The sequence below is a fragment of the Bombina bombina genome, chromosome 4 (genome assembly GCF_027579735.1).
Source record: "Bombina bombina isolate aBomBom1 chromosome 4, aBomBom1.pri, whole genome shotgun sequence".
Taxonomy (NCBI): domain Eukaryota; kingdom Metazoa; phylum Chordata; class Amphibia; order Anura; family Bombinatoridae; genus Bombina; species Bombina bombina.
In genome coordinates, this window is record NC_069502.1 from 253,208,169 (window position 1) to 253,234,366 (window position 26,198).

Below are 26,198 nucleotides of genomic sequence, written 5' to 3' on the forward strand. Positions count from 1 at the left end.
CGATGCGGTTCTTCACTTGCCAGTAATATGCGTAGGGTGGTCCGTAGGTTCATAGGTTCCAATTCAGAGCTTCTTGATAGCAATAGCATCTAGCTCCACACTTTAAACTTTCACACTCCAAACTTTACGTGTTTTGCCCCTCCCCCTTCAGGGTTGGAATAGAGGCTTTGTCAGATGTATGCAGTGTTCCCTCTAAGGACAGTTTTGGGTGCAGCCCAGCAGTGAAACAGTTAACAAGAGAACCATACCTTGCCATCTGCAGTGTTTGCTAATTGCAGGGTGTGGTTAAATAATTAACTGTTTCACTGCTGGGCCACATACAAAACTGGCCTTAGAGGGAACACTGGATGTATGTTACTACTGCAATCAGTGTTTAAATGTATTCTTTGTTGCAAACTTAACACGCCCCTTCTTATTTGTTTCTTAAGCTATTGCAGAATATTTTTTACTTGGTACATAATCTGATATTAAAGTTTAAAGTATTGACAAATACACTTTTGGATAACGCCAATGCACAGATATTTAGTTTCATACAGCATTGTTTTTGCAATGTAATAATATATTAACAAAGCAAACTTAAAGGGACAGTACACTGTAAAATTGTTTTTCCATAAATGTATTTTAAATGACCTGTTATACCAACTGCAGAGTATAAAATATTTGAGAAATTGCATTTTTGGGTTTATTTGTCTAACTGAAGTACCTGGTTTTGTGCTTTGAAACCACAGCCTATTACAATGGGTTGAGCTTCAGGTAATATCAGATCTAATTATGTTATCACTTTTATGTACACAGACTTGCTTCCTTATCTTATATTTGTCTGAAACACCAACTCAATACATAGAGAGAACAATGGAAAATTATCATTTTATTACTTAACTATCATGCCCCCCACTGAGAATGTAATCTCTTCTGCTGGCTGTGTTTACTTAGGCTTGTCAATAGCGTATACGCCAGTATCAAAACTTTCAGTATAGGTTGGGAAACCACAAGCTAAATCAGCTATTTCAAATGCTGAAATATGAGTAAAGGAGCTACTTGCAACCAATTTAATACACTTTAGCAGGTATAAAGGATCATTGGGAATAATTTAAAGGGGAGAAAGTTTTTGGGTGAACTGTCCCTTTAAGGAATACAGTACAACACCAATCCCTCACCAGTTGTTGCAAAACAGATTAATTTGTTTTAAATCCTTGTTAGATATTAATTCACATTTGGCATTATTTAAAAAAATATAATTTATGCTTACCTGATAAATTCATTTCTCCTGTAGTGTAGTCAGTCCACGGGTCATCCATTACTTATGGGATTATATCTCCTCCCTAACAGGAAGTGCAAGAGGATCACCCAAGCAGAGCTGCTATATAGCTCCTCCCCTCTACGTCATATCCAGTCATTCGACCGAAACCAAACGAGAAAGGAGAAAACTATAGGGTGCAGTGGTGACTGGAGTTTAATTTAAAATTTAGACCTGCCGTAAAAAACAGGGTGGGCCGTGGACTGACTACACTACAGGAGAAATGAATTTATCAGGTAAGCATAAATTATATCTTCTCCTGTTAAGTGTAGTCAGTCCACGGGTCATCCATTACTTATGGGATACCAATACCAAAGCTAAAAGTACACGGATGACGGGAGGGACAGGCAGGATCTTTACACGGAAGGAACCACTGCCTGTAGAACCTTTCTCCCAAAAACAGCCTCCGAAGAAGCAAAAGTGTCAAATTTGTAAAATTTTGAAAAAGTGTGAAGTGAAGACCAAGTTGCAGCCTTGCAAATCTGTTCAACAGAGGCCTCATTCTTAAAGGTCCAAGTGGAAGCCACAGCTCTAGTAGAATGAGCCGTAATTCTTTCAGGAGGCTGCTGTCCAGCAGTCTCATAGGCTAAACGTATTATGCTACGAAGCCAAAAAGAGAGAGAGGTAGCCAAAGCTTTTTGACCTCTCCTCTGTCCAGAATAAACGACAAACAGCTTCATCTGTGTCAGACATGTTTAAACAGACTAGCAATAACACTAGCAAGCTTGGAAAAAAACATTTAAATAAATTTACAAGCTATATAAAAAACGCTACTGCGCCTTTAAGAAACATAAAAATGTGACACAGTTGAATTAACGATGAACCAAATATGTTAAAACAACCAGAATTGCACCCACAAGCAAAAGGATGATTAACCCCTTAATACCCAAAACGGATAACAGTTGAAATAATAAACGTTTTTTTATCACAGTCAAACACACTGTCACAGATCTGCTGTGACTGATTACCTCCCTCAAAACTAGTTTTGGAGACCCCTGGGCTCTGTAGAGACGTCCTGGATCATGGAGGAAGAAATAGGAAGACTGTGACTAAATTTTTACTGCGCAATAAAGCGCTAAAATAGGCCCCTCCCACTCATATTACAACAGTGGGGAAGCTCAGTAAACTGTTTTTATTCAGAAACAAACGACAGCCATGTGGTAAAAATCATGCCCATAAAGTTTTATCACCAAGTACCTCAGAAAAAAACGATTAACATGCCAGTAAACGTTTTAAAAATGAACATTATGAAGTGTTATTAATAAGCCTGCTGCAAGTCGCTTTCACTGCAGTGCAGGCTCAAATATTACTTTAATATAGACAGTATTTTCATAGTGAAATTCCATTCCCCAGAAATACCTCAGAGTATACATACATACATATCAGCCTGATACCAGTCGCTACTACTGCATTTAAGGCTGCACTTACATTACATCGGTATTAGCAGTATTTTCTCAGTCAATTCCATTCCTTAGAAAATAATTTACTGCACATACCTCCTTGCAGGTGGGCCCTGCATGCTATCCCCTGTTCTGAAGTTACCTCACTCCTCAGAATGGCCGAGAACAGCAAGTGGATCTTAGTTACGACCGCTAAGATCATAGACAAACTCAGGTAGATTCTTCTTCTAATGCTGCCTGAGAAGAAACAACACACTCCGGTGCCGTTTAAAATAACAAACTTTTGATTGAAGAAATAAAAACTAAGTTTAACACACCACAGTCCTCTCACACGTCCTATCTATTAGTTAGGTGCAAGAGAATGACTGGATATGACGTAGAGGGGAGGAGCTATATAGCAGCTCTGCTTGGGTGATCCTCTTGCACTTCCTGTTAGGGAGGAGATATAATCCCATAAGTAATGGATGACCCGTGGACTGACTACACTTAACAGGAGAAAACAGGCATATTTTATTTTCTGATTTAGCCCTCTTGGGGCCAACGTATTACAAATTCAGCACAGACATAGCAGGACAAATGTATCATGTTAATGAAAGAATTACATGCAACACAAAGAATGTAATTTACGTGCTGCATTGCTCATGTCCGAAGTAATACATTGGAAAAACGACACATGAATTTAAAAACAGAGTTAGGGAGCATAGGGACAGTATCAAAGAAAATGATCAAGATAGACCCGTTGCTAGACACTTTCAGACACACCATCATTCTGATTTCTCCCTATTAAAAGTACTAGGGATTGAACACATAAGCCCAAAAGGAGAGGGGGAAACATAGACAAAATATTGCTCCAACACGAGTCACGTTGGATGTACAGACTTAATAAGTTAGCCCCAAGAGGGCTAAATGAGAAAATAGAATATGCCTGCTTTTTGTAAATAATATCAAATGTGAATTAATGTCTAACAAGGATTTAAAACAAATTAATCTGTTTTGCAACAACTGGTGAGGGATTGGCGTTAGACTGTATTCCTTAAAGGGACAGTTCACCTAAAAAATGTTCTCCCCTTTAAATTGTTCCCAATGATTCATTTTACCTGCTGGAGGTGTTTTAAATTGTTTACAAGTAGCTCCTTTACCCCTATTTTGGCATTTTAAATAGCTGATTTAGCCTGTGGTATCCCAACCTATACTGAAAGTTTATATACTGGAGTATATTCTATTGAATAGACTAAGTAAACACAGCCAGCAGAATAAGTTATACTCTCAGTGGGGGGCATGATAGTTAAGTAATAAAATGATAATAGGTATTGAGCTTTGGTTTTCTAGACAAATATAAGATAAGGAAGCAAGTCTGTTTACATAAAAGTGATAACATAATGAGATCCGATATTACCTGAAGCTCAACCCATTGTAATAGGCTGTGGTTTAAAAGCACAAAACCAGCTGCTTGATATACAAAAATAAACCGAAAAAATGCAATTTCTCATAAATTTTATACTCTGCAGCTGGTATAACAAGTCATTGAAAATACTTTCATATAAAAACAATTGTATAGTGTACTGTCCCTTTAAGTTTTTCTTTGTTAATATACTATTACATTGCAAAAGCAATGCTGTATGAAACTAAATATCTGTGCATTGGTGTTATCCAAAAGTGTATATATGTAAATGCTTAAAACTTTAATATAAGATTACGTACCAAGTAAAAAATATTCTGCAATAGCTTGTGGTTCCCTTAAGAAACAAATAACGGGCGTGTTAAGTTTGCAACAAGAACACATTTAAACACCGATTGCAGTAGTAACAACATACATCTTACGAAGCCTCTATTCCAGCCCTGAAGGGGAAGCGGCAAAACACGTAATGTTTGGTGTGTGAAAGTTTGGAGCGTGAAGCTAGACGCTATTGCTATCAAGAAGCTAAGAATTGGAACCTATTGATCACCCTATGCATATGACTGGCTAGTGATAAACCAGCACACAGAACGTAACTCCGGAGAATATAGGTGGCCAGGAAACAGGCACCCGGTATTGAACTACAAAGTGAAGGTAAGCCGTGCAGAGTCAAGTCTTGCAGTATGAGTAGAGGTATATCCAATCCCTAGCTATAAGCATCCAGATCTAAAGAGGAGCTGAGATTGGCTCACAGAGACTAATGGCATTGAAAACCCAAGCCTGAGCTACCCTGTGGGACAGTGTTATTTTCCAGTCTGACCGGAGCGTGTTTTAACACTTAAGTGCCCGGTGTCTTTCAGGACCGTCATTTAGCTGGCTCTGGGACATGCTAGCATATGAGGTATATGTAATGTACATCTGTGTGTTCTATATTTCATCTGATGATGATTTTATTGGTACAAAGGTTTTTTTTTAGGTAAAGGCATATACCTTGTGTCTTTTTTTATCTCTCAATAAAGCGAATATTTTGGTATTTGGTGCAGCCTTGTCCTGCTTTGGTTTAAGTGGTATTAATTTTCACTGAACTCTTCCTACATAATGTTTAAATATGTTTTTTGGGACCGCTAGCACAGATACTGTCGCTTAAATGTCTAATTATATCCGAGTGCACCCTGTCCTAGGAATTTGGTTGTTTAACTATATAGAGATATAGATATCAACTAAAAAACAACGTATCAGCGCTGTTTGTGTGTGTGTTTATATATATATATATATATTTTGTATGTATGTATGTATGTATGTATGTATGTATGTATGTATGTATGTATGTATTTATATATATATATATATATATATTTATATATATATATATATATATATATATATATATATATATATATATATGTGTGTGTGTGTGTGTGTGTGTGTGTGTGTGTGTGTGTGTGTGTGTGTGTTCAGAAATAGTAGCCTGCAATACCGTTAACACCAGGAACGGATTCTATGGAGGAGAAATAGGCTTGATAACAGATTAATATGAACAAGAGCCTGAACAAAACTATCAACATCAGGAAGATAATCAGAAAAAACTACCCCTTTAGAGAACTGGCAGATTGGCCCTATCTAGACCATCCTGCAAAAAACTGCAGAATCCTAGGAATTCCGAAAGAATGCCAGGAAAAAACATTATTAAAACACCATGAAATAAAAAGGCCTTCCAGATTTTTTTAGTTACAGGCTTACAAGCCAGAATCTGGGGTTTCTCTCATTCTGTGAATGGAACCCTATGTCTAAGGATCAAGTAATCAATTTACAGACCATCAAGTTCAAAGACTTGAGCGCGGGATGGAAAAAACAGACCTGCAGATGAAGAGGCCAATGAGGCCAACAAAAAACACAGTAGGATAGAGTCTTAAAGGGATAGTCTAGTCAAAATTAAACTTTCATGATTCAAATAGAGCATGCAATATTAATCAACTTTCTAATTTACTCCTATTATCATTTTTTTTTGTTCTCTTGGTATCTTTATTTGATTGTAAGCTTAGGAGCCGGCCAATTTCTGGTTCAGGACCTGGGTAGCACTTGTTGATTAGTGGCTACATTTAGACACCAATCAGAATGCGCTACCCAGGTGCTGAACCTAAAAATGGGCCGGCTCCTATGCTTACATTCTTGCTTTTTCAATATAAGATAACAAAAAAACGAAGAAAAATTTATAATAGGAGTAAATTAGAAAGTTGCTTAAAATTGCCTGACACCCTATAAGCTGGATATGGGCACAGTTAAAAGACCAGAAGTAAAAAAACCTGTACAAAAAAATAACAAACAACCTGATAAGGGACAATTAAGATCCCATGATGATTACCGTCAGCAAGAATCTTATCAAAAAAGGAGCTGCAGCCAAATCAAACAGAAAGACGACAACAAACAGTGAACGTCTAAGAATGCCAACCAGAGCAAACAAAGGTAATCCTAGTGGGTAAGGATGTGCAGGTAAAGGTCCTAATACAAATTGCTTCCAATTTAAGACCAATACAGTCTAGAATTCTTAAGCCTAAAATAAACAGAAAAAAACCTTTATTCTATGGCATAAATATCTAGTTCAGCCCTGAGACAAAAACAGGAACAACCAATACCATGTCCTTCAGCCCTGGACACAAAAGCAGCCACTTTAACATGAGTCTCCTCTTAAAACAAGAAGCCATAGCTGGATTAAAAACTATATCCTTCAGTTTTCATGCTTACTTAGATAATTCCTGCATCATGGGACTCTTCCCAAAGAGGTTCAGGTTAGCTGATCAATTAGGAAAAATCTGCTTCTACGGAAAGAAAAACTCCCAATCTCCGGAAAGACAAAGAAATGAATCAAGAAGTCCGGTTTACTTCATACTGAAAAATTCTGAAATATATAAACTTATGCAAAGATTTATATCAAGTTTATAAAACAATTATAAGTATACACAAGACACCTGCATATACAATACAATATGTACAAATTCAGTATGAAATTTGGCCTGACTGTTAGACAAGCACTATATAATTGGATATACCACAGATACGGATAAAAAAAAAAACTGTTTAGAAAAGCAGAGACTGCATATACAAAGAAAAAAAAAACATGGTTTATTGCTATTAAAAATATAACTGGTAAAAAAATCAGTATCTACAAAGAGATTTCCTCTAAAGGATCTGCTTACTACACTGAGAACTGTAAAAGTCCTGTAAGACTGTGAGAAAAAGAGAAAAATGTATATACCTACATAGGCATGAAAAATATTGTGTACTCTAAATAATAGTAGAGGACATAAAATATCTACAATGTTACCAAGACACAAGGTGTACATATAAACAAAAAATATGCAAACTGATATACATGCAGGAGACATACACAACCTAATACGAAGACCATATTATACTTGTACACACAGTGTATATAGATATATAGATATAGATATAGATATATATATATATATATATATATATATATATATATATATATATAGAGAGAGAGAGAGAGAGAGAGAGAGAATAACTCATTGTGTAAACCAACACAATGAGTTATTTTCTCTATATTTTGTATTTAGTGGAGGATTTTAAACTCATTTTAAACTCACTCTTCGCCTCCTCATAATTTTAATTGTTGTTATATATATATACACACACACACACACATATACATACACACACATAAGTACATTATGTGCCAAAAGCACAAATAAACATATATTATTCTTAAATATATACATATATACACATACACACACAAACAAATATATAAAAAAATATAAAAATATATATGCATTTGTTGTCTACAAAACAACAAACAGATTCTCAAATTAGTAAATACCAAAACAAGTATATGACAAAAACATAATTTATGTAAGAACTTGCCTGATAAATTCATTTCTTTCATATTAGCAAGAGTCCATGAGCTAGTGACGTATGGGATATACATTCCTACCAGGAGGGGCAAAGTTTCCCAAACCTCAAAAATGCCTATAAATACACCCCTCACCACACCCACAATTCAGTTTAACGAATAGCCAAGAAGTGGGGTGATAAAAAAGTGCGAAAGCATATAAAATAAGGAATTGGAATAATTGTGCTTTATACAAAAATCATAACCACCCCAAAAAAAGGGCGGGCCTCATGGACTCTTGCTAATATGAAAGAAATGAATCAGGTAAGTTCTTACATAAATTATGTTTTCTTTCATGTAATTAGCAAGAGTCCATGAGCTAGTGACGTATGGGATAATGATTACCCAAGATGTGGATCTTTCCACGCAAGAGTCACTAGAGAGGGAGGGATAAAATAAAGACAGCCAATTCCTGCTGAAAATAATCCACACCCAAAATAAAGTTTAATGAAAAACATAAGCAGAAGATTCAAACTGAAACCGCTGCCTGAAGTACTTTTCTACCAAAAACTGCTTCAGAAGAAGAAAATACATCAAAATGGTAGAATTTAGTAAAAGTATGCAAAGAGGACCAAGTTGCTGCTTTGCAAATCTGATCAATCGAAGATTCATTCCTAAACGCCCAGGAAGTAGAAACTGACCTAGTAGAATGAGCTGTAATCCTTTGAGGCGGAGTTTTACCCGACTCAACATAGGCAAGATGAATTAAAGATTTCAACCAAGATGCCAAAGAAATGGCAGAAGCTTTCTGGCCTTTTCTAGAACCAGAAAAGATAACAAATAAACTAGAAGTCTTTCGGAAAGACTTAGTAGCTTCAACATAATATTTCAAAGCTCTAACAACATCCAAAGAATGCAATGATTTCTCCTTAGAATTCTTAGGATTAGGACATAATGAAGGAACCACAATTTCTCTACTAATGTTGTTAGAATTCACAACTTTAGGTAAAAATTCAAAAGAAGTTCGCAACACTGCCTTATCCTGATGAAAAATCAGAAAAGGAGACTCACAAGAAAGAGCAGATAATTCAGAAACTCTTCTGGCAGAAGAGATTGCCAAAAGGAACAAAACTTTCCAAGAAAGTAATTTAATGTCCAATGAATGAATAGGTTCAAACGGAGGAGCTTGAAGAGCCCCCAGAACCAAATTCAAACTCCAAGGAGGAGAAATTGACTTAATGACAGGTTTTATACGAACCAAAGCTTATACAAAACAATGAATATCAGGAAGATTAGCAATCTTTCTGTGAAAAAGAACAGAAAGAGCAGAGATTTGTCCTTTCAAAGAACTTGCGGATAAACCTTTATCTAAACCATCCTGAAGAAACTGTAAAATTCTCGGAATTCTAAAAGAATGCCAAGAAAAATGATGAGAAAGACACCAAGAAATATAAGTCTTCCAGACTCTATAATATATCTCTCTGGATACAGATTTACGAGCCTGTAACATAGTATTAATCACAGAGTCAGAGAAACCTCTTTGACCAAGAATCAAGCGTTCAATCTCCATACCTTTAAATTTAAGGATTTGAGATCCTGATGGAAAAAAGGACCTTGCGACAGAAGGTCTGGTCGTAGCGGAAGAGTCCACGGATGGCAAGAGGCCATCCGGACAAGATCCGCATACCAAAACCTGTGAGGCCATGCCGGAGCTACCAGCAGAACAAACGAGCATTCCTTCAGAATCTTGGAGATTACTCTTGGAAGAAGAACTAGAGGCGGAAAGATATAAGCAGGATGATACTTCCAAGGAAGTGATAATGCATCCACTGCTTCCGCCTGAGGATCCCGGGATCTGGACAGATACCTGGGAAGTTTCTTGTTTAGATGAGACGCCATCAGATCTATTTCTGGAAGCTCCCACATTTGAACAATCTGAAGAAATACCTCTGGGTGAAGAGACCATTCGCCCGGATGCAACGTTTGGCGACTGAGATAATCCGCTTCCCAATTGTCTATACCTGGGATATGAACCGCAGAGATTAGACAGGAGCTGGATTCCGCCCAAACCAGAATTCGAGAGATACTTCTTTCATAGCCAGAGGACTGTGAGTCCCTCCTTGATGATTGATGTATGCCACAGTTGTGACATTGTCTGTCTGAAAACAAATGAACGATTCTCTCTTCAGAAGAGGCCAAGACTGAAGAGCTCTGAAAATTGCACGGAGTTCCAAAATATTGATCGGTAATCTCACCTCCTGAGATTCCCAAACTCCTTGTGTCGTCAGAGATCCCCACACAGCTCCCCAACCTGTGAGACTTGCATCTGTTGAAATTACAGTCCAGGTCAGAAGCACAAAAGAAGCCCCCTGAATTAAACAATGGTGATCTGTCCACCATGTTAGAGAGTGTCGTACAATCGGTTTTAAAGATATTAATTGAGATATCTTTGTGTAATCCTTGCACCATTGATTCAGCATACAGAGCTGAAGAGGTCGCATGTGAAAACGAGCAAAGGGGATCGCGTCCGATGCAGCAGTCATAAGACCTAGAATTTCCATGCATAAGGCTACCGAAGGGAATGATTGTGACTGAAGGTTTCGACAAGCTGAAATCAATTTTAGACGTCTCTTGTCTGTTAAAGACAGAGTCATGGACACTGAATCTATCTGGAAACCCAGAAAGGTTACCCTTGTCTGAGGAATCAATGAACTTTTTGGTGAATTGATCCTCCAACCATGATCTTGAAGAAACAACACAAGTCGATTCGTATGAGAATCTGCTAAATGTAAAGACTGAGCAAGTACCAAGATATCGTCCAAATAAGGAAATACCACAATACCCTGTTCTCTGATTACAGACAGAAGGGCACCGAGAACCTTTGTAAAAATTCTTGGAGCTGTAGCTAGGCCAAACGGCAGAGCCACAAACTGGTAATGCTTGTCCAGAAAAGAGAATCTCAGGAACTGATAATGATCTGGATGAATTGGAATATGCAGATATGCATCCTGTAAATCTATTATGGACATAAAATGCCCTTGCTGAACAAAAGGCAAGATAGTCCTTACAGTTACCATTTTGAACGTTGGTATCCTTACATAACGATTCAATATTTTTAGATCCAGAACTGGTCTGAAGGAATTCTCCTTCTTTGGTACAATGAAGAGATTTGAATAAAACCCCATCCCCTGTTCCAGAACTGGAACTGACATAATTACTCCAGCCAACTCTAGATCTGAAACACAATTCAGAAATGCTTGAGCTTTCACTGGATTTACTGGGACGCGGGAAAGAAAAAAACTCTTTGCAGGAGGTCTCATCTTGAAACCAATTCTGTACCCTTCTGAAACAATGTTCTGAATCCAAAGATTGTGAACAGAATTGATCCAAATTTCTTTGAAAAAACGTAACCTGCCCCCTACCAGCTGAGCTGGAATGAGGGCCGCACCTTCATGTGGACTTAGAAGCAGGCTATGCCTTTCTAGAAGGCTTGGATTTATTCCAGATTGGAGATGGTTTCCAAACTGAAACTGCTCCTGAGGATGAAGGATCAGGCTTTTGTTCTTTGTTGAAACGAAAGGAACGAAAACGATTATTAGCCCTGTTTTTACCCTTAGATTTTTTATCCTGTGGTAAAAAAGTTCCTTTCCCACCAGTAACAGTTGAGATAATGGAATCCAACTGAGAACCAAATAATTTGTTACCCTGGAAAGAAATGGAAAGTAGAGTTGATTTAGAAGCCATATCAGCATTCCAAGTTTTAAGCCATAAAGCTCTTCTAGCTAAAATAGCTAGAGACATAAACCTGACATCAACTCTGATAATATCAAAAATGGCATCACAGATAAAATTATTAGCATGCTGAAGAAGAATAATAATATTATGAGAATCATGATCTGTTACTTGTTGCGCTAAAGTCTCCAACCAAAAAGTTGAAGCTGCAGCAACATCAGCCAAAGATATAGCAGGTCTAAGAAGATTACCTGAACACAGATAAGCTTTTCTTAGAAAGGATTTAATTTTCCTATCCAAAGGATCTTTAAACGAAGTACCATCTGACGTAGGAATAGTAGTACGTTTAGCAAGGGTAGAAATAGCCCCATCGACTTTAGGGATTTTGTCCCAAAATTCTAATCTGTCAGACGGCACAGGATATAATTGCTTAAAACGTTTAGAAGGAGTAAATGAATTACCCAATTTATCCCATTCTCTGGAAATTACTTCAGAAATAGCATTAGGAACAGGAAAAACTTCTGGAATAACCACAGGAGATTTAAATACCTTATCTAAACGTTTAGAATTAGTATCAAGAGGACCAGAATCCTCTATTTCTAAAGCAATTAGTACTTCTTTAAGTAAAGAACGAATAAATTCCATTTTAAATAAATATGAAGATTTATCAGCATCAATCTCTGAGACAGAATCCTCTGAACCAGAAGAGTCATCAGAATCAGAATGATGATGTTCATTTAAAAATTCATCTGTAGAGAGAGAAGTTTTAAAAGATTTTTTATGTTTACTAGAAGGAGAAATAACAGACATAGCCTTCTTGATGGATTCAGAAACAAAATTTCTTATGTTATCAGGAACATTCTGCACCTTAGATGTTGAGGGAACTGCAACAGGCAATGGTACATTACTAAAGGAAATATTATCTGCTTTAACAAGTTTGTCATGACAATTAATACAAACAACAGCCGGAGGAATAGCTACCAAAAGTTTACAGCAGATACACTTAGCTTTGGTAGTTCCAGCACTAGACAGCGATTTTCCTGAAGTATCTTCTGACTCAGATGCAACGTGAGACATCTTGCAATATGTAAGAGAAAAAACAACATATAAAGCAAAATTGATCAAATTCCTTAAATGACAGTTTCAGGAATGGGAAAAAATGCCAATAAACAAGCTTCTAGTAACCAGAAGCAAAGAAAAAATGAGACTGAAATAATGTGGAGACAAAAGCGACGCCCATATTTTTTGGCGCCAAATAATACGCCCACATTATTTGGCGCCTAAATGCTTTTTGGCGCCAAAAATGACGCCACATCCGGAACGCCGACATCTTTGGCGCAAAAGGACGTCAAAAAATGACGCAACTTCCAGCGACACGTATGACGCCGGAAACAGAAAAGATTTTTTTGCGCCAAAAAAGTCCGCGCCAAGAATGACGCAATAAAATGAAGCATTTTCAGCCCCCGCGAGCCTAACAGCCCACAGGGAAAAAAAGTCAAATTTTTAAGGTAAGAAAAAATGATTGATTCAAATGCATTATCCCAAATATGAAACTGACTGTCTGAAAATAAGGAATGTTGAACATTCTGAGTCAAGGCAAATAAATGTTTGAATACATATATTTAGAACTTTATAAATAAAGTGCCCAACCATAGCTTAGAGTGTCACAGAAAATAAGATTTACTTACCCCAGGACACTCATCTACATGTTTGTAGAAAGCCAAACCAGTACTGAAACGAAAATCAGCAGAGGTAATGGTATATAAATAAGAGTATATCGTCGATCTGAAAAGGGAGGTAAGAGATGAATCTCTACGACCGATAACAGAGAACCTATGAAATAGACCCCGTAGAAGGAGATCACTGCATTCAAATAGGCAATACTCTCCTCACATCCCTCTGACATTCACTGCACGCTGAGAGGAAAACCGGGCTCCAACTTGCTGCGGAGCGCATATCAACGTAGAATCTAGCACAAACTTACTTCACCACCTCCATAGGAGGCAAAGTTTGTAAAACTGAATTGTGGGTGTGGTGAGGGGTGTATTTATAGGCATTTTTGAGGTTTGGGAAACTTTGCCCCTCCTGGTAGGAATGTATATCCCATACGTCACTAGCTCATGGACTCTTGCTAATTACATGAAAGAAATATTATTGCAAATGCATAAAATGAACTTCAAAATATAAAACTATCTGCATAACCATACAGTATGTGAAAACAATGTAATGCTATAACTCTATAGTAAATAAGCATTTCCTTAATCACTTAAAAATAAACAGTATATTATATATCCTTATATATAATCTTCATAATTTGAGATACAGTAGGTATAAATGTAATAAATACATATAGAATGACATAAGGCAATCATCAGAGAACCTACACACAGTTAGTTTTGCAGCAACACAGAACCTTTGGGCAAATTCAGCACAAATACTACAACAGAATAAGGAAAATACCTAGATTTGTGCTTATGCTACATAATTTTAGGTATAGCCACCTAACAATATTGATAAATAAATGACTTAATGTCCATATGACATAACTCACATTAACAGTATAATAACCACGTCAGGTTATTTTTGTGTGATTGCTGAGCAGAGTTTCTGTGCTGAATTTGAACCTGTGTCTCATGGTCCTTAGTTCAGTATGCTACCTTCAGAGCTATTCAGAACCCGTAAAAACGCACTGGATTTATATTCAGGGAAAACAACATTTGAAGTCCCCTGAGTGTTATACACAGAACAAAATTACTTATAGGATGTAAAATATTAGATAGAGATATCTGATTTATATTTATATTCAGGGAAAACAATATTTGAAGTCCCCTGAGTGTTATACACAGAACAAAATTCCTTATAGGATGTAAAATATTAGATAGAGATACACAGCTTTGACAAAGTTGAAATAACCTAGTACTGGAACAAATTTGTATAGTACAAACAACAGTGGGGACAGTTTTTATTCCATAATACATTGTAAAACAGTATGCAGATAATTAAAAAACAAGTAGTGAGCTCTCTACAAATGATTTGACACTCTTTAAGCCTAGTGTAAATATACTAAAAAAAAAAAAACAGACTGTAGACTGAAAATGCTAAATGCCCCCCCTGGCAGCCCTTTGCATGAGTACTCACCCCTTTCTAGCAGCTAAATCCATGGTTAGATGCATCCAACTGGATGAATTACAGACCTATAACACTGCAATGCTTATCTATATTGTAGTAGGCCAGAGTGAGGGCAAAAAAAGAAAATGGCAAAAAAAACAACATTTTCTGTACTGAGCAACATAAGCATTAAAAACCCATAAAAACACACCCTGTACAAAACTAGAGAGAGTGCACAACTTAACTGTTAACTGCACAAAAATGCAAGCAGATATCTTTAAGGGCCAAACACCTATTACAGAAAGGTAATAAGTCTCCACAGAGCTGCCAGAGAGTTAATAAAGCCATTCAGTAAAGTCTGTAATGTTTTAAAACAGTATAAAGTATGCAGGAAACTGCAAAATAGGCAGACAAATATATTAATAGGAGAAAGAGTGAGTCCCCTGGCTATGTTGTAACTGACTGAGTACCTACAAATAGCCCCTAGGCAGTGTGTGTGCTAAGGAAAAGCACTGCTGCAAAAACATGGCAGGAAGCACTACAACAGCACTATTTAATAGACACTCATCCATTAAAACAAAAGCAACAAACAGCCAAACCAGTACTGAAACATCAACAGAGGCCATGGAAATAGGAGTATATTGTAGATCCATGAAGAGAGGCAAAATACAAGTCCCTGCGACCGATTATAGAGAGTTTAAATATTTCCCATTTGGGGAAACAATCATAAACCATACTGCAAATACAGTCCTCTGACAAGCACTGTACGCTAAAGGGAAACCGGGCCTCAATATAGATTAAAACCCCCTTTTCTCTGAAGAATCAAAGGCACATCTTCATTCTTCAACTACCTCCAGGAGGCAAAGTAAAGACTTAGGTATGTGTGAGGGGTTTTATAGAGCTCTTGGGGTTTAGGACTCTTTGCATCCTCCTAGTGGTAGAGAAGGGTAATTCCCATGAGTAATGGATTGCGGCTCTCACCACCTGTATGAAAGAAATACCTCTTCTATAAGTGATTAAAACGATTATTGAATCAGAAAAATTACAAAACAGTTCAGGGATTGAATATTTTAAAACAAAATCCTGAGAATGTTTATCCTATCTTATTTTACTGCGGTGACTTGAAGGCAGATGTATACTAACTACAGTCACACTACAGCTTTTGGTAGTATCAGACACTATTTTCTTAATATGAGACATCCCAAACTAGAAAAAGCATGATTCTCAGAGTAAATTAAATGGAAAGCCAGGAATTAATTAACAAATGTAAATTGTGGGGTGTTTTTGTAAGTTAAATTATAATTTTATGGGGGGATTTAATAATTTTGCATTTCATGTCTCTAAGTGTGAAAGATCTACCGAAATTTTATAGTCAGTGTTTAGAATAAAGCAGTGCTTACAGGTGTATAGCCTTAAAAGGACGTTAGTCTAAATATTTACATAAAGCTTTAAACCCCAGTTTCCTTGAAAAGGTAACATTTTACCAATAAAGAATAGGGATCCTAAATGTTGCCACTTAAAATGCCTGGCATTATCATACCGCTGTGTTTGGATATTCCACCATACTCTGACAAAAAAAAAAAAAAAAAAAAAAACACTTATTTCATGACAGTTTTCAAAACAACATACATTTTTCAGCCAACAAGAGAAGCACATGTTTTATAGAGAAAAATGATCCCAACTTTACAATCCTCATTTTAATGGAAAGTCTGTGTTTTTGCAAGCAGATCCAGTGTGTTATACAATGTATAATTGCAAAATAGGTGACATGTCCGATGATGCGGTTAGGTTTCTTGAATCGCACACTTACTACGGTAATGACTTCAACATCCTTGAGGTGAGTTGTCTCTGTGCTCAGTATCTCCTTGGTTATGTAGTAAGCTTCATCCATCTATAAAGCAGAGGACAAAACAGACCATTATGTTGTGGCTGAGTACTTTCATCTGCAAGTCTTGTGTGTGTAGTGTAATGCAATCCTTTAAGAGTTATTGGACCCACAACTGCAATGTATTAATTATTCTTATAAAGGTTATAGCCTAAGCCTCATCGAAGTGAGTAGAAGACCTTTTAACTTGACACCATAGTACTGTGTTTGGTATGAGCCTAAGCTTGTGTTTACCTTTTGCTCCGATTCCTCTTCATCAGTTCTGGAACTTTCTGCATCACTTAGAGCTGGACTCAGCAGTGGTGAGCTGCTGGTATGAGTGTTAGATGATGGCAACCTTAGAGTTACAGGTGACAAGTGACAACCTAGAGAGATTGAAATAGTAATAATGAGTGTGTAAGGAGGGTTTTGCCTTACAGGATGTTTGGCAACATACATTTCAATTGTGTAAGAGATCCAGTAAATGTGAGATTTGAGGGTCCATATAAAATAAATATCTAACATCTCTATTAAGTGTTGACATAATGAATGAAGCACTGTACATTTTGAGGTCTTTTCTGAGGCATTGCATACTTTTCTAGCTGATATAATGGGAGCTTTAGGGCCATGCATTAGATCGGATGTCTCATATGGGCATACAGCCAGTATAGCTGGGCTGCAGGGCCATGGATCTGATCTGAGGTCTTATTTGGGCCTACAGTTGGCAAAGTCTTGATCTCAGTTTTCACATAGTAATTTAGCTGTCATAAAGGGGCTCCCAGGACCATTAATTTGATCTATGATTGTCCTTGTGCATAGCTGACAACATTTTGCCTTTATATTTGTTAATTATTAATCTCTCTTCTGTGTTATAAAGGAATCAGTGTTTCTCACTATTATTATAATGATTCACTATATCAATATTATGTAGGAGGTCCCAAAAAAGTTTTATTGCACTAGAGCCCAATATCACTGCCGTCGCCACTTTAAAAAAAATAGGTCATTTTGCGAATAATTATAAAGACTGTGTTTATTAAGACAATACACAGTGCAGAGGATAGTGTGGATACAAAAGGATTAGCAACATGGTTACTTTGTTAATGTGTAAATGTGTGAGTATGACAATATGTACTGTATGCTCGTTGTGCGTGGGTGATTTGTGTTCTGATTCTCTCTGAACACAGAAGAAGAAACAGACATAAGCTGAGATAGAAACGTATATACAGTAAGCAATCATAAAGTCATACAAAAGCCTGAAAAAGTTAAGAAACAAAAAACAGTGACAGACAAAATAAAAACAATAGCCAACACCAAAAGCACAAACATACATTATAATCATAAAATCACCAAACAAACCCAAATACAGCAGAACAGTGAGACAATCAATGAAAAGAATGTAAGACGACGACGCATGCAGTAGATATACTCAAACTCAGCAGTTCAAATAAATCATCTTACGGAGCTTTCCTGCATCCTCCTTCATTCCTTTAAGCAAGAAACAAATATTTGGGGGAACAAAAACGTGAGGCATTGTGTAGGTCACTTGCATATCCTTTCCCAGATTGCTCCAGTACAAAAACTAGTAGTTCAGGTTTTCTGTAGGGGATGAACAGACGAGCTATACAATGATCTATTGAGGGTACAAAGACAATAATAGAAGAACAGAAAAGATCTCATAACACTACAGTTTGTCGAGTACCACAAAGTATAGTGCAACAGTGTATGATCTGTATCAGTGGAACACAAGTTCCATAAGTAGAAAGAAGCCACTGCATACAAATCAGGGTTATTCCTAAATCATTGTCTTCAGTTACAGAGACAGTCAAGTCAAAATTAAAAACTTTCATGATTCAGATAGGGCATGCAATTTTAAACAACTTTCCAATTTACTTTTGTCATCAAATTTGCTTTGCTCTTAGTATTCTTTGTTTAAAGCTAGACCTAGGTAGGCTAACATGCTAATTTCTAAGCCATTGAAGGTCACCCTCTTATCTCAGTGCACTTCAACAGTTTTTCACATATAGACAGTGCTAGTTCATGTGTGCCATATAGATAACGTATGCAATCCCGTGGAGTAACTTATGAGTCAGCACTGATTGGCTAAAACGCAAGGGGGGTCTACAGAGGTTGGATACAAGGTTATCACAGAGGTAAAAAGTATATTAATATAACTGTGTTGGTTATGCAAAACTGGGGAACGGGTAATAAAAGGATTATGTATCCTTTTAAACAATTACATTTTAATTTAAGACTCAGTGGAATGTGATGGTAAAAAGTGAGGAGAGGGAACATAACTACAGATTCTTCCTTCAGATTGTTCGCTAAAATGTCCCAAATCCAATATTAAGCTGCCCCAGCTGAGCATCTGAATTATTGAGCTCTGAGATGGCTAAAACCAAACCAGACAGATTGACAACTTTGGTATGTACACCAGGATTGGGCAGTTTAAATGATGTTTTTTATTGAGAAAGAAACAAGAGAGGCTTTTGTATGCTGTGACATATGGATACTTTGGGAAAGGACATTTGGGCCCCCCCAAATTCTTAGCTTCAGAGGTCTCAAACAATACCATGCAAAAGAAACAACCAGATATATCATCATCAAACAAATGGATTCGGCTTGCCGTGCAGATTGAAGCTATAAGAACATCAGCCTGCCAGTAAGAATATTTTTAACAATGAGAAAAAGTTCTGAAATAAAATGTATCTAGAAAAGTCACAGACACAAAACCCTGTTTTATAGAAGAATATTTTTTTTTCTGACACCCATAAAACTGTGAAGCTTTGATAACTATGGAAGTGCAACAGGAGAACAGCTTCATTAAAAGTTACCAGGGAACCATCCTCAGGAGGGGTCAAAGTGTTTCCTCGAGATGTAATTTTTGCTAGAGAAATGGAAAGCACCTTAGAAAAGTCTTGTCTATTTTTTATTGAGGTAGAAGTAGGGAGCTTGAATGGAATTGATCTTTTTTCCAATATGTGTTATTGCAGTTTTAGGAAAAAGGAAAGATTTCTTGAAATTAAAGTCTCAGAGACAGGTGAAGGTGAATGACTATTACTATATAAGTGCACAGACATCTGATCCTGCACCATGATGAAAATTTCAAGAAGATAATCATCCAAATACAACAAAATAGGACACCAAAATACAAAAAGGTATAAGCATCTTGCTGAGACAGTATGCCCTATTGGATCTAAAAGGCTGGCATATCTATTGCCATTATTTGTCATTTCAGTTTAATAATCTGAAAAAAGCAAAGGAGGACCGTCAAATACACATGTTCTTAATTCTCTGCATATTAAAGGGACAGGAAACCCTAACATTCTCTTTCATAATTTGGATAGAACATACAATTTTAAACAGCTTTCCAATTTACTTCTATTATCAAATTTGCTCATTCTCTTGTTATCCTTTGTTGAAGGAACAGAATTGCACTACTGACAGCTAGATGAACTCATCCAGCTAGCCAATGACAAGAGACAAATGTTTGCAGGCACCAATCAGCAGATAGCTCCCACTAGAGTAGGATATGTGCGAATACCAAGAGAACGAAGCATATTTGAAAATAGAAGAGAATTTAAAAGTGTCTTAAAATTACATGTTCTATCTGAATCATGCAAGTTTATATATGACTTTCCTATACCTTTAACAAGTAAGAATGTGTATAAACATTCCGCATTGTGTATTGGTGAACTAAAAAAAATTATAAGGTTCCAAAACATTAAAGTTATAATTTGTTGGCGTTTTATTTTTTATTTTTATAAAACTAGATGTATGTGGGATTCACCTTCATTGCTCCTTTTTAAAGACAACTGTTTATCTATTTTTGAAGTGTGTGAGTCTTCTGTAAAAAAAAATGGAATTTGGAATAGAGGAAATGAATCAGTAGGGAAAGGTACAGGTCTATGTGAAATCCTCTCACCATTTAAAGTGACACTGAACCCAAATTTTTTCTTTCATGATTCAGATAGAACATGCAATTTTAAGCAACTTTCTAATTTACTCATATTCTCAAATATTCTTCATTCTCTTGGTATCTTTATTTGAAAAGCAAGAATGTAAGTTTAGATGCCGGCCCATTTTTGGTGAACAACCTGGGTTGTTCTTGCTGATTGGTGGATAAATTCACCCACCAATAAACAAGTGCTATTCAGGGTCAGAACCAAAAATTGGCTGGCTCCTTAGCTTAGATGCCTTCTTTTTCAAATAAAGATAGCAAGAGAACTAAGAAAAATTGATAATAGGAGTAAATTAGAAAGTTGCTTCAACCTGCATGCTCTATCTGAATCACGAAAGAAAAAATTTGGGTTCAGTGTCCCTTTAAATAGCCAAAGTCGGCTGTTCTTGGGTGATACCAATGCAGCCTATTTATAAGGAAGACAAGTGACAAAAGTAAAAGTGCCATATTCAGCATTTCCCCTGGTATGAGAACAAAGTTGAGCTGGTGAAAAGAAGCGCAATCTTGCTGGTAGAGGTTGGGAAAGCCATGCATTCAAGTATTGTCTACTGGGGCCTAAACGGGCATGGTGGCTACGAGGAAGGCATGAGTATCGTCAGTCATTTGCAAAGCATAACTCTGTTAAATACAGAAATATATTTATTTTTTATATGCTATATAAAAGAAAGCAATTTTGCTTAATTAAATAGGTCTGTGTTTCCTAGGTGTATTAATGGATGTTTCTTTCCTACTCTAGAGGAGAGGCTGCAGGACGATCGCTGTCATAAGTCATACAGGTGGATATATCATTGTAATAAGTCACTGAAGCTCTGTGAAGATTTCTCTTTTTAGACCATTTACTTTAAACTGACAAAACACAAGACTTGTCAATTGCATAATAGTCTGTAAAAAGGTGGAACCCACTTGGCACACAACACACTTCCATCTTCAGGATAAAGGATTCAGTAGCTAGGTATCTGTGCAGGTTTTACTAAAAAGGTACCAATTACCAAACGGTTGTTCTGCCAAGAAACCAGTGTAGAGCTATAATAAGACAAGACTGACTCCCCTTTTGACTTCCCTATACCTGAAGTAGGGCTATTTGAGAAAATACATAAATCACTGCTCTTGACACAGTACATGACCACCTCTGCGTTTTCTCTTAAAGGGACATTAAACAATAATAGTAAGCTGCACAATAATGTACATTCATATCTGAGAAAAATTTTGCAATTAATAATCCAGATTCTTTTTGTCAAATGAGCATAATGTTTTAGGTTTTCTTTATATTTTCACAGATTTCCCTGTCCTCCAAAACAAAAGGACCCTCGCTATCCAATCACAAACTACTACACATACATACCATGAAGGAACTGTTTGCATGTGCAGTTAAAAGGACAGTCAAGTCCAAAAAAACTTTCATGCTTCAGATAGAGAATGTAATTTTAAACAACTTTCCAATTTACTTTGATCACCAATTTTGCTTTGTTCTCTTGGTATTCTTAGTTGAAAGCTAAACCTAGGAGGTTAATCTGCTAATTTCTTACGGCTAGATTTAGAGTTCTGCGGCCAAAGGGGTGCGTTAGCTACGCGTGCTTTTTTCCCCCCGCACCTTTTAAATACCGCTGGTATTTAGAGTTCACAGAATGGCTGCGTTAGGCTCCAAAAAAGGAGCGTAGAGCATATTTACCGCCACTGCAACTCTAAATACCAGCGTTGCTTACGGACGCGGCCAGCCTCAAAAACGTGCTCGTGCACGATTCTCCCATAGAAAACAATGGGGCAGTTTGAGCTGAAAAAAAACCTAACACCTGCAAAAAAGCAGCGTTCAGCTCCTAACGCAGCCCCATTGTTTTCTATGGGGAAACACTTCCTACGTCTGCACCTAACACTCTAACATGTACCCCGAGTCTAAACACCCCTAGCCTTACACTTATTAACCCCTAATCTGCCGCCCCCGATATCGCTGACCCCTGCATATTATTTTTAACCCCTAATCTGCCGCTCCGTATACCGCCGCAACATACATTATAGTTATGTACCCCTAATCTGCTGCCCCTAACACCGCCGACCTCTATATTATATGTATTAACCCCTAATCTGCCCCCCACAACGTCGCCGCCAGCTACAATAATTAACCCCTAATCTGCCGATCGGATCTCGCCGCTAGTCTAATAAATGGATTAACCCCTAAAGCTAAGCCTAACCCTAACACTAACACCCCCCTAAGTTAAACATAATTTAAATCTAACTAAATAAATTAACTCTTATTAAATAAATTATTCCTATTTAAAGCTAAATACTTACCTGTAAAATACACCCTAATATAGCTACAATATAAATAATAATTATATTGTAGCTATTTTAGGATTAATATTTATTTTACAGGCAACTTTGTAATTATTTTAAACAGGTACAATAGCTATTAAATAGTTAATAACTATTTAAAAGCTAAAATAGTTAAAATAATTACAAAATTACCTGTAAAATAAATCCTAACCTAAGTTACAATTAAACCTAACGCTACACTATCATTATATTAATTAAATAAAATACCTACAATTATCTACAATTAAACCTAACACTACACTATCAATAAATTAATTAAATAAAATACCTACAATTAAATACAATGAAATAAACTAACTAAAGTACAAAAAATAAAAAAGAACTAAGTTACAAAAAATAAAAAAATATTTACAAACATTAGAAAAATATTACAACAATTTTAAACTAATTACACCTACTCTAAGCCCCCTAATAAAATAACAAAGCCCCCCAAAATAAAAAAAAATGCCCTACCCTATTCTAAATTTAAAAAGTTCAAAGCTCTTTTACCTTACCAGCCCTGAAAAGGGCCATTTGCGGGGCATGCCCCAAATAATTCAGCTCTTTTGCCTGTAAATAAAAACATACAATACCCCCCCCAACATTACAACCCACCACCCACATACCCCTAATCTAACCCAAACCCCCCTTAAATAAACCTAACACTAAGCCCCTGAAGATCTTCCTACCTTATCTTCACCATGCCAGGTTCACCGATCCATCCTCGGAAGTCTTGATCCAAGCCTCCGAAGTGTTGATCCAAGCCCAAGCGGGGGGCTGAAGAGTGACGTCCATCCTCCGGCTGAAGTCTTGATCCAAGCGGGCAGAAGAGGACATCCGGACCGGCAAACATCTTCTTCCAAGCCGCATCTTCTATGTTCTTCAATCCGATGACGACCGGCTGATCTTCAAGACCTCCAGCGCGGATCCATCCATCTTCACCGACGACTTCCCGACGAATGACGGTTCCTTTAAGGGACGTCATCCAAGACGGCGTCCCTCGAATTCCGATTGGCTTATAGGATTCTATCAGCCAATCGGAATTAAGGTAGGAATATTCTGATTGGCTGATGGAATCAGCCAATCAGATTCAGGTTCAATCCGATTGGCTGATCCAATCAGCCAATCAGATTGAGCTCGCATTCTATTGGCTGTTCAGATCTTTTTTATTTTTTGTACTTTAGTTAGTTAATTTAATTGTAGTTATTTGTAGGTATTTTATTTAATTAATTTAGTGATAGTGTAGTGTTAGGTTTAATTGTAGGTAATTGTAGGTAGTTTAATTAATTTATTGATAGTGTAGTGCTAGGTTTAATTGTAGGTAATTGTAGGTAGTTTAATTTATTGATAGTGTAGTGTAACTTAGGTTAGGATTTATTTTACAGGTAATTTTGTAATTATTTTAACTAGGTAACTATGAAATAGTTATTAACTATTTAATAGCTATTGTACCTGGTTAAAATAAATACAAAGTTGCCTGTAAAATAAATATTAATCCTAAAATAGCTACAATATAATTATAATTTATATTGTAGCTATATTAGGGTTTATTTTACAGGTAAGTATTTAGTTTTAAATAGGAATAATTTATTTAATAAGAGTTAATTTATTTTGTTAGATAAAAATTATATTTAACTTATGGGGGTGTTAGCGTTAGGGTTAGACTTAGCTTTAGGGGTTAAAAAATTTATTAGAATAGCGGTGAGCTCCGGTTGGCAGATTAGGGGTTAATGTTTGAAGTTAGGTGTCGGCGATGTTAGGGAGGGCAGATTAGGGGTTAATACTATTTATTATAGGGTTATTGAGGCGGGAGTGAGGCGGATTAGGGGTTAATACATTTATTATAGTAGCGGTGCGGTTCGGTCGGCAGATTAGGGGTTAATAAGTGTAGGTAAGGTAGCGGCGACGTTGGGGGGGGCAGATTAGGGGTTAATAAATATTATGTAGGTGTCGGCGATGTTAGGGGCAGCAGATTAGGGGTACATAGGGATAATGTAGCTGGCGGCGGTGTACGGAGCGGCAGATTAGGGGTTAAAAAAATTTAATAGAGTGGCGGCGATGTGGGGGACCTCGGTTTAGGGGTACATAGGTAGTTTATGGGTGTTAGTGTACTTTAGAGCAAAGTAGTTAAGCGCTTTATAAACCGGCGTTTGCTCAGAAAGCTCTTAACTACTGACTTTTTTCTGCGGCTGGAGTTTTGTCGTTAGATTTCTAACGCTCACTTCAGCCACGACTCTAAATACCGGCGTTAGAAAGATCCCATTGAAAAGATAGGATACGCAAATGGCGTAGGGGGATCTGCGGTATGGAAAAGTCACGGCTGCAAAGTGAGCGTTAGACCCTTTCCTGACTGACTCCAAATACCAGAGGGCGGTAAAAACCAGCATTAGGAGCCTCTAACGCTGGTTTTGACGGCTACCGGCCAACTCTAAATCTAGCCGTTAGACTTTAAAGGCCACCTCTAATCTAAATGCATTTTGACAGTTTTCCACCACTAGAGAGCGTTAAGGAGTCCCTTTAAGGAGAGAGATTGGGGTTGTCTGCCCTCTTTTCTTAAGATAGTTTACCACCAATTCAGCTTAGTTAAAAATAACTAATTAACCAGGTAAACATTCCTTTCCTAATCTCCAGCTAATAACAAAATTTATGCTTACCCAAAAAATCTCTCTCTTTCCGGGCATGGAAAGTCCACTAAATATACTAATTACTAGTGGGATATTCATTCCTGGCCAGCAAGAGGAGGCAAAGAGCACCCCTGCAGAGCTGTTAAGTATCACTTCCCTTACCCATAACCCCCAGTCATTCGGCCAAAGGTAAACGGAAAAAGATAAATCAAGGGTATAGAGGTGCCTGAGGACTAGACAAAAAAAACCTGCCATCTTAATTTGAATAAGGGGGGGGGGGGGGGGTTGTGGACTCTCCATGCCCGTAAATAAATAAATTTATCAGCTAAGCATAAATTTAGTTTTCTTTCCTATGGCATGGAGAGTCCACGAAACATTCTAATTACTAGTGGTAACCAATACTCAAGCTAGAAGACACCGAATGAATAGGTAGGGAGAACAAGACAGGCGGACCTAAACTGAAGGCACCACCGCTTGAAGAACCTTTCTCCCAAAAGAAGCCTCAGATGAGGCAAAAGTATCAAATTTGTAAAATTTAGAAAAAGTATGAATAGAGGACCAAGTGGCCGCCTTACCGATTTGCTCCACAGGAGCTTAATTTTTTGAATAGAGAATGTAATTTTAAACAATTTTCCAGTTTACTTTGATCAACAATT

At 37.0% G+C, this 26,198-nt stretch overlaps 1 protein-coding gene across 1 annotated transcript in view; it reads right to left on the bottom strand.

Annotated features, from left to right (window-relative positions):
- The window catches only part of LOC128657263 (FERM, ARHGEF and pleckstrin domain-containing protein 2), a 261,529-nt gene extending 244,188 nt beyond the window's left edge, over positions 1–17,341 (bottom strand). The window contains exons 1-3 of the mRNA XM_053711541.1: positions 17,314–17,341; positions 16,909–17,039; positions 16,600–16,680 (exon numbers count right to left, since the gene is read on the bottom strand). Of these exons, the coding sequence (XP_053567516.1) occupies positions 16,600–16,680; positions 16,909–17,039; positions 17,314–17,341 (240 nt within the window). The remainder of the gene's footprint in view (positions 1–16,599; positions 16,681–16,908; positions 17,040–17,313) is intronic.
- Positions 17,342–26,198: the final 8,857 nt, after the last annotated feature.